General features: G+C 46.3%; 1 protein-coding gene across 2 annotated transcripts in view; it reads left to right on the forward strand.

Moving 5' to 3' along the window:
• The window catches only part of LOC139229825 (ras/Rap GTPase-activating protein SynGAP-like), a 389,857-nt gene that overhangs the window by 295,960 nt on the left and 77,452 nt on the right, over nt 1-16,445 (forward strand). The window contains exon 15 of one of the 2 annotated variants that reach the window (XM_070861416.1): nt 2,001-2,636. The exons of the other annotated variant lie outside the window; for it this stretch is intronic. Coding sequence (XP_070717517.1) covers nt 2,001-2,084 — 84 coding nt within the window. The 3' untranslated portion in view covers nt 2,085-2,636. Of the gene's footprint in view, nt 1-2,000; nt 2,637-16,445 lie in introns of those variants that run through there. 2 annotated transcript variants of the gene reach the window in all.

Consider the following 16,445-nt stretch of genomic DNA (forward strand, 5'->3'; position numbering starts at 1 on the left):
CCTCCCCCCCCCCCCCCGCAGGTGATAAAATCATAGGAGCATTAAAACTTTTTTTTCGCCTTCTTTGAACAACTTAGTTCTGATAATATTGGCAACGGGGAACAGGCTGTTTGACTGAGAGTCATGAATCATCCAATCGGGTAACAAAGAATCTGTTCGCTTTCCAATTGGGGTGGGAGGGCGGCGTGCCGCGAGGATGGACATATCAGTTGACCAATGGCAGGGGCGTGGCGGTTGGAGGCCGAAGGTCACGTGATGAACATTCCTGGAATACGTCCAATCAGAGTTGGCAACCTCAGTGATGTCGCCCGAGCCTGCATGTCCTCCCCTTTTTCTCTCATGTGCCCTTGAACCTGTGCCCTCTTTGAGATAAAGCATCAATGGCAATCAGTTCATCTCAAAGTTGGCATGTTTGGGGAGGAATCCTGACAGCAGACCCCAAGTTTTGGAAAATCCTGACAGCAGACCCCAAGTTTAGGAAAATCCTGACAGCATATCCCAAGTTTAGGAAAATCCTGAGAGCTGATCCCAAGTTTGGAGAAATCCTGACAGCAGATCCCAAGTTTGGGAAAATCCTGACAGAGAGATCCCACGTTTGGAGAAATCGTGACAGCAGATCCCAAGTTTGGGAAAATCCTGACAGAGTGATCCCACATTTGGAGAAATCCTGACAGCAGATCCCAAGTTTGGGAAAATCCTGACAGAGAGATCCCACGTTTGGAGAAATCCTGACAGCAGATCCCAAGTTTGGGAAAATCCTGACAGAGAGAGCCCAGGTTTTCCCCTCGAGATTGTGGATTATGATAAAATTGAGAAATCCGCTATTTCTGAACAATTTGCGTGAAATATGGTCTTCGAATCACTCGCAGTCTCGGCTCACACTTGAAGATTTAAAACAAAATGAGTTCTCGGGATGTGCGTGTCGCTGGCAAGGCCGGCATTTGCTGCCTATCCTTAGTTGCCCTTGAGAAAGTGGTTTACGGAACAGAAATGGCGATCGCCAGGAAATGGGGGCGGGGGGGCAGTTGCACGACCACCATTGAAGTGGGTAGGGTGTCCTTCGAGTCACTCCGAGGAAAGGTTCAGCTCGAGCACGGAAGAGATCAGCCGGCCCGTGACAGGGCAATTTTAACCTAACCCGCCTGGGTGGGAAACCGACAGGGATTGGCTACAATGCATTTATTTACACCCCGCCCGATTTTACTCTCTATTGAACTCAGTATCGGGCGGTGTGTAAACGCGGCGTTCCACCCAATCCTGGGATTCCTGCCCGCGAGTTAGGTTAAAAATACAGTTCAAAGAAGGGGAACGTGTTCCAGAGCATGGGTTAGACTAGAACACGGTCCATGGAGGGGGGGGTGGGGGGGGGGTGGCGCAAGGTGTCCGCTCCCGGGAGATATAGGAGCCGACTGAAGCACGTTTGTAGTCCATAACAGTTTTTCTGGGGCTACAGATATTGGAGAACGGTTAAATTGCACTAGGTGGAGATGCGAAACAGGCAGAATTACATTTCCCGCCCGTTATATATACCGCCTGCCCGCTATTCAGTGACATCGAAATCAACAGAATCGAATATCGGACTGGGCGTACAGTGGGTGACTCATCCGTGTCCAAATTCACTCCACCCACCCCTCCAACATTCTCCCCTTTGCACTGAGAGAAAAATAATTTCAAATATATGGCGTTGATGGTGCCTCTCAGGGTGTCAAAGGCACTTGATGGGGTGGGTGGGGTGGGGGGTGAGGGCCAGGATTCTAGGCTCCAATTAAGATCCACCAGCTTGCCTCCCGTAAACAACTCCCACACCCACCCCGCCCTTCCCACCTCCCCTCCCCACCCCTCAACCCCTCCCCACCCCCACACACACAGATACACCTCTGCTTATTTCTAATTTGTTTGCCGTTAATGTGGCGGGGTAAGATGGTGGGGTGGGCGCAGGGGCGGTGGTTTATATTTTCTTAACGCGACCAATTCACACTCGCCCGTCTTTCGATCCATAGCCTTCAGAAATGAGGCGCCGAGGCGGAAGAGCAGCCCGGAATCATAGCCGCTTTCTCCCGTTGACTTATGGGCCATTCCGATAGCCATAGACAAAACACAAAATTCCCAAACGGAAAGGAAATAACTTCAGTAACGACGCAGTTCTGAGTCGACAATCGATAGCCATACATATATAAATAACGTTTTAAAATTCAAAAAAAAAATACACAGGCATGGCTCAATATGATTTGACGTTTGTATCATGTAACTATAATCTCTGTTGCTATAGTAACCACTGCCAGAATAATGTTGGAGGAAGTGATTGTACCGGTTTATGTTGTTCTGTGTATATATTTAACAAGGAGAAAACAAAAGCGTTGATTTTTTCAGGTCCTCGATTTATCCATTTTAAATGCCGACTTTGTAATTAATACCCCCTCCTAACCCCATAAAATCAAAATATTTATACGTATATAAATGTGTATATATGTTGAATTTTTTCTCCCCACACGTGTAATTAAGAGAATGTTGTTTGTATTGTAAATAACATAACGATATGTACTGTACATAGTTTAACATATATTCCTGGTTGCCGTGACACCAGGGATGCTATCTGATGCTTCTATTGTTGTGTTGTATGGGGGTGTGGTGACAGAATGACCTTTAATAAAGCAAAAACCTAACCTTTTACTCTCTCTGTCTTGCAGTCGTGGTCTTTCCAGCCTGTAACTCACTTCAATTCTATATGTAAACCATCTGAACCCCTCGATTAGATTCCGACCTGTAACTCATTCCCGGGTATCCATTATTCTATATATAAACCACCTGAACCCCTCGATTAGATTCCGGCCTGTAACTCATTCCTGGGTATCCATTATTCTATATATAAACCATGTGAACCCCTCAATTAGATTCCAGCCTGTAACTCACTCCCAGGAGTCCATTATTCTATATATAAACCACCTGAACCCCTCGATTAGATTCCAGTCTGTAACGTACTCCCAGGTATCCATTATTCTATATATAAACCACCTGATCCCCTCGATTAGATTCCAGCCTGCAACTCACTCCCAGGTATCCATTATTCTATATATAAACCATCTCAATCCCTCGATTAGATTCCAGTCTGTAACTCACTCCCAGGTATCCATTATTCTATATATAAACCACCTGAACTCCTCGATTAGATTCCAGTCTGTAACTCACTCCCAGGTATCCATTATTCTATATATAAACCACCTGAACTCCTCGATTAGATTCCAGTCTGTAACTCACTCCCGGCTATCCATTATTCTATATATAAACCACCCGAACCCTTCAATTAGATTCCAGTCTGTAACTCACTCCCAGGTACCCATTATTCTATATATAAACCACCTGAACCCCTCGATTAGATTCCAGTCTGTAACTCACTCCCGGGTATCCATTATTCTATATATAAACCACCTGAACCCTTCAATTAGATTCCAGCCTGTAACTCACTCCCAGGTATCCATTATTTTATGTATAAACCAGCTGAACCTCACGATTAAATTCCAGCCTGTAACTCACTCCCAGGTATCCATTATTCTATATATAAACTCCTGGATATCAATTATTCTTTATCGGAAGATCGGAACAGGAGTAGTCATTCAGCGCCTTGAGCCTGTTCTGCCATTCAATGAGATCATGGCTGATCTGTATCTTAACCCCATCTACCTGCCTTGGCTCCATATCCGTTTATACCCTTGGTTAGCAAAAATTTATCGCTCTCGGATTTAAAATTATGAATTGAGCTAGCACCTATTGATTTTTGTGGGAGAAAGTTCCACACTTCTACCACCCTTTGCATGAAGAAGTGTTTCCTAACTTCTCTCCTGAATTGCCTGGCTCTGATTTTAAGTTTATGGTCCCCTAGTCCTAGACTCTCCCACCAGCAGAAATAGTTTCTCTCTATCCTATCAATTTCTTTCAAAATCCTAAAAATCTCAATCAAATCACCTCTTCACCTTCTATATTCCAGAGAATACAAGTCGAGTCTATGTAATTTCTCTTTATAATCTAACCCATGGAGCACTGATAACATTCTGGTGAATTTGCTCTTCATTTCTTCTGAGGCCAATATATCCTGTCTAAGGTGCGGTGCCCAAAACTGTACACGGTACTCCAGATGTGGTCTAAGTAGGGCTTTGTATAGCTGTAGCAAAACTTAATCTCCTTTATATTCTAGCCTTCTAGCTCATTTTTTTGCACCTGACTACTACATTTTAGTGATACGTGTACATGGACACCTAAATCTCTTTGGATCTCCACTGTGCCTAGCTCTTCACCATTTAAATACAACTCAAGTCTATCCTTTATTCGTCCAAAATGGATGACCTCACACTTGCCTGTGTTGAAATTCATCTGACACAGTTTTGCTCACTCCCTTAATCTATCAATGTCACTTTGTAATTTTATGCTTCCAGCTACACTACTTGCTATACCACCAATCTTTGTGTCATCGGCAAACTTGGATATATGACTCTCTATTGTGTTATCTGAGTCATTAATAAATATAGTGAATAGCTGAGGCCCCAGCACAGGTCCTTGTGGGACATCATTAGTCACTTCCTTCCAATTCGAGAACATACCCATTATCTTTACTCTCTGTCTTCTTCCGCCTAACCAATCTCCTTACCAGGTCAATAATTTGCCTTCAATTCAATGAGCTTTAATATTAGCTACCAGTCTCTTCTGTGGAACCTGATTGAAGGTCGCTTGTCTTGCATAGCCAGAAAATGGAGTTAAGATTAGCTGAAGGACTTCGATTGGTTGTGTAATCGGGCAGAGAAATGGCAGATAAAATTTAACATTGCTAACTTTGAAGCAATTGATTTTTAAAAGGGTGCGTCATAATCTGAAGTGAGCGGAATTGAATTAACGCAGTGGGACTTGATAGCAATGGTTGACTCATCACTTTCAATGTCTAAACTACACAGCAAAGCAATTTAAAAAAACCCAGATAAAAACAGATCTGGTCTCCATAATATAAATAGGATATAGAGGCACCGGAGAAGGTGCAAAAAAGATTAACAAAGATGATACCAGAACTGAGAGGTTATACCTATCACGAAAGATTGAACAGGCTAGGGCTCTTTCTCTAGAAAACAGGAGGCTGAGGGCAGACCTGACAGAGGCCTTTAAAATTATGATCAGGGTAGACGTAGAGAAAACGTTCCTACTCGTCCAAAACTAGTGGCCATAAATATATGGAATAATCACTGATAAATCCAATAAGGAATTCAGGAGAAACTTCTTTAGCCAGACAATACTTTGAATGTGGAACTCACAACCACAAGGTGTAGTTGGTTCAAAATCAAGACCAGAGGACATAAAAATCATGCTTTACAAAGTAAATTTCTAGCAGATGTATTGTCAAGAATTTCTTTGCTTAAAAGAGTGACAGGCAGAGTAAAAATCATTGGCGGTGTTCAAAATGTAGATAGATACTGAAATAGGGGAGTAAAAGGTAGAAGAGGGAGAACATTGATGGGGGATTTAGAGAAGAGGAGTTAGGGTACAGCTTCAAAGGGAGAGTTAGGGTACAGGAGGGCTGAGGTTCGATGGGAGAGTTATGGTATAGGAGGGCCGAGCTTAAGGAAGGATATACTTGCATTGGAGGCTGTTCAGAGAAGGTCCACTAGGTTGATTCCGGAGATGAGGGGGTTGACTTATGAAGAAAGGTTGAGTAGGTTGGGCCTCTACTCATTGCAGTTCGGAACAGTGAGAGGTGATCTTATCGAAACATATAAGATAAGGAGGGGTCTCGACAAGATGGATGCAGAGAGGATATTTCCAATCATAGGGAGAACTAAAACTAGGGGACATGGTCTCAGAATAAAACTGAGTTGAGAAGGAATTTCATCTCTCAGAGGGTTGTAAATCTGTGGAATTCTCTGCCCCAAACAGCTGTGGAGGCTGGGTCATTGAATATATTTGAGGCGGAGATAGACAGATTTTTGAACGTTAAGGGAATAAAGGGTTATGGGGAGCGGGCAGGGAAGTGAAGCTGATTCCATGATCAGATCAACCATGATCTGATTAAATGGCAGAGCAGGCTCGAGGGGCTAAATGGCTTACTCCTGCTCCTATTTCTTATGTTCCAAGGGAGAGATAGGGTACAGGTGGGACGAAGTTTGATGGGTGAGTTAGGGTACAGGAGGGATGGTGTTTGATGGGTGAGTTAGATACAGTTGGGATGGGGTTTGATGGGTGAGTTAGGGTACAGGAGGGATGGGGTTTGATGTGTGAGTTAGGGTACAGGAGGGATGGGATTTGATGGGTGAGTTAGGGTACAGGAGGGATGGGGTTTGATGAGGGAGTTAGGGTGCAGGAGGGATGGGGTTTGATGGGTGAGTTAGAGTACAGGAGGGATGGGGTTTGATGGGTGAGTTAGGGTACAGGAGGGATGAGGTTTGATGGGTGAGTTAGGGTACAGGAGGGATGGAATTTGATGGATGAGTTAGGGTACAGGAGGGATAGGGTTTGAAGGGTGAGTTAGGGTACAGGAGGGATGGGGTTTGATGGGTGAGTTAGGATACAGGAGGGATGGGGTTTGATGGGTGAGTTAGGGTACAGGAGGGATGGGGTTTGATAGGTGAGTTAGGGTATAGGAGGGATGGGGTTTGATGGAGGAGTTTGGGTACAGGAGGGATGGGGTTTGATGGATGAGTTAGGTTACAGGAGGGATGGGGTTTGATGGGTGAGTTAGGGTACAGGAGGGATGGGGTTTGATGGGGGAGTTAGGGTGCAGGAGGGATGGGGTTCAATGGGTGAGCTAGGGTACAGGATGGATGGGGGTTGATGGGTGAGTTTGGGTACAGGAGGGATGGGGTTCGATGGGTGAGTTAGGGTACAGGAGGGATGGGGTTTGATGGGTGAGTTAGGGTACAGGAGGGATGGGGTTTGATGGGTGAGTTAGGGTACAGGAGGGATGGGGTTTGATAGGTGAGTTAGGGTACAGGAGTGATGGGGTTTGATGGGTGAGTTAGGGTACAGGAGGGATGGGGTTTGATGGGTGAGTTCGATTATAGGAGGGATGGGGTTCGATGGGTGAGTTATGATACAGGAGGAATAGGGTTCGATGGGTGAGTTAGGGTACAGGAGGGATGGGGTTTTATGGGTGAGTTAGGGTACAGGAGGGATGGGGTTCGATGGGTGAGTTAGGGTACAGGAGGGATGAGGTTTGATGGGTGAGTTAGGGTACAGGAGGGATGGAGTTCGATGGGTGAGTTAGGGTACAGGAGGGATGGGGTTTGATGAGTGAGTTAGGGTACAGGAGGGATGGGGTTTGATGGGTGAGTTAGGGTACAGGAGGGATTGGGATTGATGGTTGAGTTAGGGTGCAGGATGGATGGGGTTTGATGGGTGAGTTAGGGTACAGGAGGGATGGGGTTTGATGGGTGAGTTAGGGTATAGGAGGGATGGGGTTTGATGGGTGAGTTAGGGTACAGGAGGGATGGGGTTTGATGGGTGAGTTAGGGTACAGGATGGATGGGGTTTGATGGGTGAGTTAGGGTACAGGGGGGTGGGGTTTGATGGGTGAGTTAGGGTACAGGATGGATGGGGTTTGATGGGTGAGTTAGGGTACAGGATGGATGGGGTTTGATGGGTGAGTTAGGGTACAGGGGGGATGGGGTTTGATGGGTGAGTTAGGGTACAGGAGGGATGGGGTTCGATGGGTGAGTTAGGGTACAGGAGGGATGGGGTTGGATTGGTGAATTAGGGTTCAGGAGGGTGGGGTTTGATGGGTCAGTTAGGGTACAGGATGGATGGGGTTTGATGGGTGAGTTAGGGTACAGGAGGGATGGGGTTCGATGGGTGAGTTAGGATACAGGAGGGATGGGGTTCGATGGGTGAGTTAGGGTACAGGAGGGATGGGGTTGGATGGGTGAGTTAGGGTTCAGGAGGGATGGGGTTTGATGGGTCAGTTAGGTTACAGGAGGGATGGGGTTTGATGGGTGAGTTAGGGTACAGGGGGGATGGGGTTTGATGGGTGAGTTAGGGTACAGGGGGGTGGGGTTTGATGGGTGAGTTAGGGTACAGGAGGGATGGGGTTCGATGGGTGAGTTAGGGTACAGGAGGGATGGGGTTGGATGGGTGAGTTAGGGTTCAGGAGGGATGGGGTTCAATGGGGGAGTTAGGGTACAGGAGTGATGAGCCAATGCTGTACGAGAGGGATGTGGTAGCGTAGGGAGCCCAACGCTGGGAAGAGGGGATTGAGCAACTTCAGTAGAAGAGGTGAGAAGGCAATTGAGCCTCCACTTTGTGGGGATGTGTCGGAAATTGTCACAACCAGGGGTTGGTAGCTGCCTGTCGGAGTTTATCTACCAGTTGTGGCTCAGTAGGTAGCACGCTTTGGGTTCATATCCCACTCCAGAGACTTAAGCACAAAAATTTAGACTAACGCTCCCAGTGCCCGTACTGAGGGAGTGCTGCGCTGTCAGGAAGTGTCGTCTTTCTTTCAGATGACAAGTGAAACCGAGGCCTTCTCTGCTCTCTTAGGCGGATGCAAAAGTTCCCACAGCACTATTTCAAAGAAGAGCAGGGGAGTGCTCCAATATTTAGCCCTCAACCAACATCACTAAAAACAGATCATTTGGTCATTATCACATTGCTGTGCGTGTGTTTCCCACATTACAGTTCAAAAAATGCTTCATTGGCTGTAAAGCATTTTGGGATATCCGTAAGTCATGAAAGTTGCTATATAAATGCAAGTTGCTATATAAATGCAAGTTTTTTCTTTACTTTTTTTATTATCCAAAGTACATTTTTCTTTTACGTTTAATAAGCAAATCGGCATTTGGAACAACTGTACTGCTGACAAATTTTGTCGCACTGCTGCTCCTCTTTCAGAGCTAATCGGTGGGTCTGAATAAGAATTGTCACGAGTGAGGAGCTACATGTTATAAAATGTAATTGCTTTACTAAGCACACGTCCTCGCCACAAATGGAATTTCTTGGGGGCCATTTTAACCTAACTCGCTGTGTGCGAATCTCATGGGTTCAAGTGGAAGGTCAGTTTTGCATCCCCGCTTGATATTGCCCTTCACTGACTTCAATGGAGAGTAAAATCGGGGAGGGATGTAAAACCAGCGTTGCACCTGATCTCGCCAATTTCCCTATGGGAGGGTTAGGTTAAAATTATTCCCATAATTTAGTCCTCGTTCATTTAGAAAAAAAATGTTTGGTGTAAATTAACCCCCCTCCCATGACAACACACTCCAATGCGTGTGATGTCTCTTACTGAGGAGTGAGGGGGCAGCTTTTTATTCTGTGGCGACATTCGTGACAATATTCTCTAAAAGGGTGAGGCTTTCTAAAGGCGGCCGGTGGCACTATGTGGGCAAGGCCTTCTTAAAAGGGAGATTAGGAGGAGATACCAAAATCGGAGGACTCCTGGTTGGAAGGTTGGAAGGAGTCGGAATAAGTTGTTTGGCCATGGCTCAGTGGGTAGCACTCTCACCTCTGGGTCAGAAGGTGGTGGGTTCAAGTCCCACTCCAGAGACTTGAGCACAAAATGCAGTGTTGAGGGGAGCGCTGCACTGTAGAGCTGCTGTTAAACCGAGGCATTCCTTGGCTGTGAAGCACTTGGGAGCGTTCTGAGATCGTGGCGGAGGAGCGGTGAGAGATCGTGGCGGAGGTACGGCAAATGAGGGTGCAGGGCCCAGAAGAGGGAGGGCCCAGGGTCAGCATGAGCCAGCCCACACTGCGATATGTGCGCGCACTAGGTCCGTGTAGCAGAGCAGGTCTCCAGTGGTCCTGGTTTACCCTTGCCACTGGATAAAGGCCGAGCTCTGTCAAGCCCGTGTGGTGGCTGATGTGCAACGGTCACCACACGTTAAAAAAGCCACGCACAGGCATCTTCCAACCCTGGAGTTCAGGACTGGAATATCGGGTCCTCCATTGAATCATCAGTGAACTCATCCCTTTTGGTGTGGAAGCAAGTCATCCTCGTTCGAGGAACCGCATATGATGATGATGATAAATACAGGTCTTTCTTCAACCACAAATTCTTTAAACGTGGAAATCGGAAGAGAAGGTATACATTTCAATTACTTTGACCACATTGTGGTGAATGTGTGAAACAGAACCTCTCAGGGAGTCAGTGGATGTGAATAGGGCCAACAGATTCTAGGGGGGCGAAATTCAGAACCGCCCCGTTTGGTACCAGCTGCGAGGGAGGACTTCCTGCGCCAGATGTGGAAGTCCCGCCCCGGCAACTAAATTGGGGTTTCTGCCCCCAAGTGGAAGTGGAGAGCAGCGTCGCGCTCTCCACTTCCTTTCGGGGGCGGGATTGGGACACTAACTGCGGGAATTTTCCAGTGCTATGTGGAGTGCCGCGTTGTGCTGGCGGGAGCACGGCCCACCCCACCCCCTTTCCATTTAAGGGGAGTGCACGCTGCGGACTCTGCATTGGGGAGAAGGGGCCACCACCACACCACTGGGGAGCAAGGTGCCGTGGCAGCAGCCCGGCACAGAAGCGGAGTGCCGGCCTGCAACATGGCTGCACGGACCCCGTGATTTCAAGAGGGCAAGGCCGCGATCGTTAAGTCGGCCATTTTATTAAATGTTAGCGCCGCACCTCCCCTTTAGTTTTCACCCCGCGTGCGGACTGAAGCCCGGTTTGCCACCCGCCAAGCTGGGGCAGACATCACCCGCGGCAGCCTCATGGGGCTACCACATTTTCGCTCTGGGGTGAAAACGGGTCGCTGGACATGGTGATGACATTGTCAACACCGACACAGTGGCTGGGGCACTACCGGCAGGAGTGGGGCGCTACCAGTTAGTGCGCACGAATGACATTTATTTAGGCGGAGTTTAAATATTCCCACTCAGACTGTGGAGTTTCCCGTACCCTCATGCTTTCAGGAGGAGACCGAGCGCGCTGAGCTCAAGGAGGTGGATGGGGGATGGCTGGGTGCGGGGGGGGGACCGGATCAGGTGGAGCACGGCCATTTTGGAAGTGTGGTTGGTGTGTTTTCAGCTGGAGTGTACGCAGGAATGCCGGGAGGGATGGGGAGATTGGGGCGCGGAGCGGAGAGACAGGGTGGGGGATGTGGTCAGGGAGGGGTGACCACTGAATCGGGGACAGGTTCAGAAAACCATGAATAAACACCAGAGCCGCCAGCTTGGTGGGGTAGGTTCTGGGCGCAAGTTGGAAATGAACAACTTACCATTCGTGACAATTAGCCACAAGAGTTACCGCCACATTTAATGGCTCCATTGAATATTCCTGCGTATGTTGTGTGTGGCAAGCGGGAGTGATTCGCATATGTTTCGCGCCTTTACTGTATCTTGGCCTCTATCATCGGAACATAGGAACAGTAGGAGGCCAATCAGCCCCTTGAGCCTGTTCCGCCATTCAATGAGATCATGGCTGATCTGTTTCTTAACTCCATCTATGAGCCTTGGTTCCGTAGCCCTTACCCAACAAATTATCTTACATACATAGTCAGCTGGCCTGCCATTGGACGAGGTCACAATGGACAAACTACTTTATTGTATCAATTCCGAGGCTATGATTTAAAGGGGATGTCGGAATTGTGTTTTTGTAAGTAGATAAAACTTGTCCATTTACACCTCGCTCCTCCTCAGACCTTGACTTTAAAACCGACGCTACTTCAGCTAATTTTAAGACCATTCCCCAGCCTCTTGGTTTAAAGCTGCTCCTGAGCCAATGAGCAAAGGGGCTGCGGAAGGTGCCACCTCGAGGGGATGGGGGGTTTACCGTACCAGCTGGTCTTACAGTCAGCACTGCTCTGCTCACTGGCACTCAAACCAGACTCTAATTTTAATTTTAATATCACCTGCTTCACACCATTGTCCAAAGGTAAACTGACTTCTACTGTGTGTATTCCTGCACAGCATTAGTCTATCTATTGTCTATCTATTCTTCTATCCAGTTATCTATTCATCCATCTTTCATCTATCTCTATACATCTATATCTCTCTATCCATCTATCGCTCTCTCTCCAGCTCTCTTTCTATATATCTTTGTATCTATCTATCCACGTATCTCTATCGTTCCATTTATTACTCTCTCTCTCTCTCCATCTATCATCTATCTCTCTAGGGCTGTATACATCTATCTCTCTCCATCTCACTCTATCCCTCTATCATCTATCTATCTATTTATCTCTATCCATCTATCTCTATCCATCTCGCTCTCCATATAGCCATCTATCTATCCATTTATTTCTATCTTTCCATCTATACATCTCTCTCTTTCCATGTATCTATCTATCTGTCAATCTATCTGTCTATCTATCTCTCTGTCTCTATGTATCGATCTATGTGTCTATGTAGGTATGTATGTATGTATCTATCTATTTCACCCTTTAGCTATCTATTGCAATTCATCGAGCTGTCTGCTTCTATCTGAGCTGTTAGTCAATGTCGAATATATAATTATGTATCCACCTGTATGTATTTGCGTATATAAAAATAAAGGGTTTCTTGTACATTGAGTACGGACCCACTGAGTCAGACTCCTGTCTGATCAGTGCTGTATAAATTCTTCCAGCTGAGGAAGAATACAGACATTTAGTCAAAACTTCAAGATTATCCTTCCATTGCTGAAGACAGGGAAAAGAGTAGAAGTTGATCAATTAAATCTATTTTGTGAAGACACTTGGCTTCCTGGCTGACACTTTTCAGGGTAATTTTAATATAACCCACCAGGCAGGAAACTGACGGGATCGGACTGGCCGCCCGGTCTCCGCCCCGCCCGATTTCACATTCCATCGACTTCAATGGGCAGCCAACGTGACCGGTTAGCTGAGGTCTCTGCTGTCAGCCGATACACAGAACGACGCCAGCAATCAGGCCCAGGCAGCGGCTGTATAAAAGGCTGGGCACCACATTGCTGCCTCACTGTGGGAGACAATAAAGAACTGAAGATCACAGCAGTTCAAGCACAACACTAGGCCTCATGGAGTTATTCTACAGATAAGTAGAGACACATTACCCTGCACTAGCGATGTTCCGCACCTCAACGTTAATCATTGGGCCCTACTGGAAAATGCATGTTTAGAGATGGGGTGAAGACAAAGTTAGACTTGGTACTTACATTACAACAGTGACTACACTCCAAAAGTACTTCATTGGCTGTAAAGCGCTTTGAGGCGTCCGGTGGTCGTGAAAAGCGCTATATAAATGCAAATCTTTCTTTTTATGCTCTCATGGTTGCATAGTCTGATGACCATTTAGCAGGTCATTTTAACCTAACCCCCCCATTGGAAACTGACACGATTGTGAGCAATGCTGGTTTTACCCCCTCACCCCGCCCCAATTTCACTCTCCATTGAAGTCAATATCGGTCAGGGTATAAAACCGACGTTCCTCCCAATCCTGTGGCACTCCCCCTCACCATCCAGGCTGGCACATGAAGTATGGCCCCCTTAGGTGAGGTCACAGAGAGTGACACCCAGTACCCTTATCATTACTCAGTACTTTGGGCAGGAATCGAAGGGAAGGGAAGGAAAGTCCACACTTTCCCGGTGCGGTGGAAGAAATATCAAAGATGCCGGACCCTGTAGACAAAGAGTTTCTAATGACAGGCTGTTCTTGCCCCCCAGAAAAACTCCCTCCTGAGGCAAGAATTGCTCTTTAACCTCTTTGGTGCAATTGATGTGTATTTAATGAAAGGTTTAAACACCATTACTCCCCACCATTTGCGGTCCGACATCTTGAACAACACACCAGTTTGAGGTGAGGCTTTTCTATGATCAATTAAATCAATTTCTCCCTCGATTGGCAGGTTGGATGCATTGATCATGCACAAATTCTTTGAAGGCGGCTGGACGTGTTGATAAAGCTGTTTAAAAAAAAGCATACGGGCTTTATAAATAGAGGCATGGAGTACAAAAGCCAGGAAGTTATGTTGCACCTTTATAAAACGTCGTTTATGCCTGCTTTTAGTAATGTGTCCACTTGTGGGCACCACAGTTTTGGAAATATGTCAAGGGCTTGGAGAGGATGCAGAGGAGGTTTACGAGAATCGTACCAGGAATGAGGGGCTTCAGTTATGTGGATAGACTGGAGATGCTGGGATTGTTCTCCTTGGAGCAGGGATGATGAAGGGGAACTTTAATAGAGTTGTTCAAAATTATGAAGGGTTTTAGTGGAGTAGATAAGGAGAAACTGTTTCAAGTGGCTGGCGGGTCGGTAACCAGGGGACACGGATTTAAGATAATTAGCAAAAGAACCAGAGAGAAGATGAAGAGAAAAGATTTTAAGCAGCGAGTTGTTATGATCTGAAGCAGGTTCAATGGTAACTTTCAAATGACAATTTGATAAATACTTGAAAAGGAAAAAGTTATGGGGGAAGAGCGGAAGAGCGGGAATAACTGGATAGCTCTTTTAAAGAGCCAGCAGAGGTATGATGGGCCAAATGGCCTCCTTCTGTGCTGTAAGATTCTATGTTAAGTCACTTACCTGTCTTTTGTCGACTTTTTCTTCAAAGTTCATCATTATTGCTTCAAGAGTTGATATTCGCCCTGTCAATTGTGTACTTTTGTGTAAGCTTGGACTGTGATGTACCGTACCTCTTTATAGGCTCCCCTTGTGTGACCAGTGTTAATTGGTGTCTCGCTAATCTCGTCCTTACACGTACGCTCATGGCTTCTTTTGTTTTCTGCAATAGCGACGTTAGCAACAAATTTTAAGTGAAGTGTTTAGGGCACTTTCTCTAAATTCTGCCACCCTCCCTGTCATGAGGTAGAGCCAATTCCTCACTATTCTGCCCCTCCCCATCCCCAGCTGTAATGTATTTGTTTCATGGGTTCTTTGCTTAAGAATTCATAGCAACACATTGCTATTAAGAGCTAGTTGGTTTATTAACAAACGTTTAACAATCACACTACACATTACCAGTTCATCCACTTCCCTTGTCTTGGATCCCCCGAACCCAAATGACTGGGGTTTTATTGAGTTTTGTGAATGTCACATGACTGGCGAAGCCACTCCCAACTCAACAGCTCTACAAACCTGTGAGCGTACTCACGGGTGCATACATTACACCATTCCTCGACTACCTTGAGATTGTTTCAATCCTCTTCTAAAAATGAGTCATCCTGGAATAAGTAAACTTACGATTGGGAAAATGCTGCAAAAGGCTTGTGAGGGACTTGAAAAATTAGTAAGCATTGCCGTTTACATCAAACAATAAAACTCAGTTTCAACATGTCATGAAATATGCATCTCGGCTGGGGCAAGGGGGAGATATGAAATTGGCACCAGGAATGCACTGGTTGGAACGTGTAAACTTCACTTGTCAGATCTGGATTCCAATCAAGGCCAGACTCATGGGATAAAAAGTTCCTCTTTTTGACAGCTGCAGGCATTCCAACTAAAATAGGTCGGGCCAATCTTGACCGTTGGGTAGAGTTTCCGCTCTGGGCGCTCTCGGTGATTGCGGCGCAAATGACGCCCAAAATTCTGCCCGTTTTGAGAAAAGTGATTCCCCCCCCCCAGTTTCCGCTCTCACTTATTTGCATATGGCTGAACGCAAAATCTACCATGAACCAGCGCAATCGGGCAGCGTTTTACAAAGTGATTTATTGTTTTAATTGCTTTAAAATATATTCCTTGATATATTTAAGAGTGGTAACTTGGTGCAGTTTGATTAATACAGTGAAAATATTGAAACATAGAAACATAGAAAATAGGTGCAGGAGTAGGCCATTCGGCCCTTCTAGCCTGCACCTCCATTCAATGAGTTCATGGCTGAACATGCAACTTCAGTATCCCATTCCTGCTTTCTCGCCATACCCCTTGATCCCCCTAGTAGTAAGGACTTCATCTAACTTCCTTTTGAATATATTTAGTGAATTGGCCTCAACAACTTTCTGTGGTAGAGAATTCCACAGGTTCACCACTCTCTGGGTGAAGAAGTTTCTCCTCATCTCGGTCCTAAATGGCTTACCCCTTATCCTTAGACTGTGACCCCTGGTTCTGGACTTCCCCAACATTGGGAACATTCTTCCTGCATCTAACCTGTCTGAACCCATCAGAATTTTAAATGTTTCTATGAGGTCCCCTCTCATTCTTCTGAACTCCAGTGAATACAAGCCCAGTTGATCCAGTCTTTCTTGATAGGTCAGTCCCGCCATCCTGGGAATCAGTCTGGTGAATCTTCGCTGCACTCCCTCAATAGCAAGAATGTCCTTCCTCAAATTAGGAGACCAAAATTGTACACAATACTCCAGGTGTGGCCTCACCAAGGCCCTGTACAACTGTAGCAACACCTCCCTGCACCTGTACTCAAATCCCCTCGCTATGAAGGCCAACATGCCATTTGCTTTCTTAACCGCCTGCTGTACCTGCATGCCAACCTTTAATGACTGATGTACCATGACACCCAGGTCTCGTTGCACCTTCCCTTTTCCTAATCTGTCACCATTCAGATAATAGTCTGTCTCTCTGTTTTTACCACCAAAGTG

The sequence above is a fragment of the Pristiophorus japonicus genome, chromosome 19 (genome assembly GCF_044704955.1).
Source record: "Pristiophorus japonicus isolate sPriJap1 chromosome 19, sPriJap1.hap1, whole genome shotgun sequence".
In the NCBI taxonomy this organism is placed as follows: domain Eukaryota; kingdom Metazoa; phylum Chordata; class Chondrichthyes; family Pristiophoridae; genus Pristiophorus; species Pristiophorus japonicus.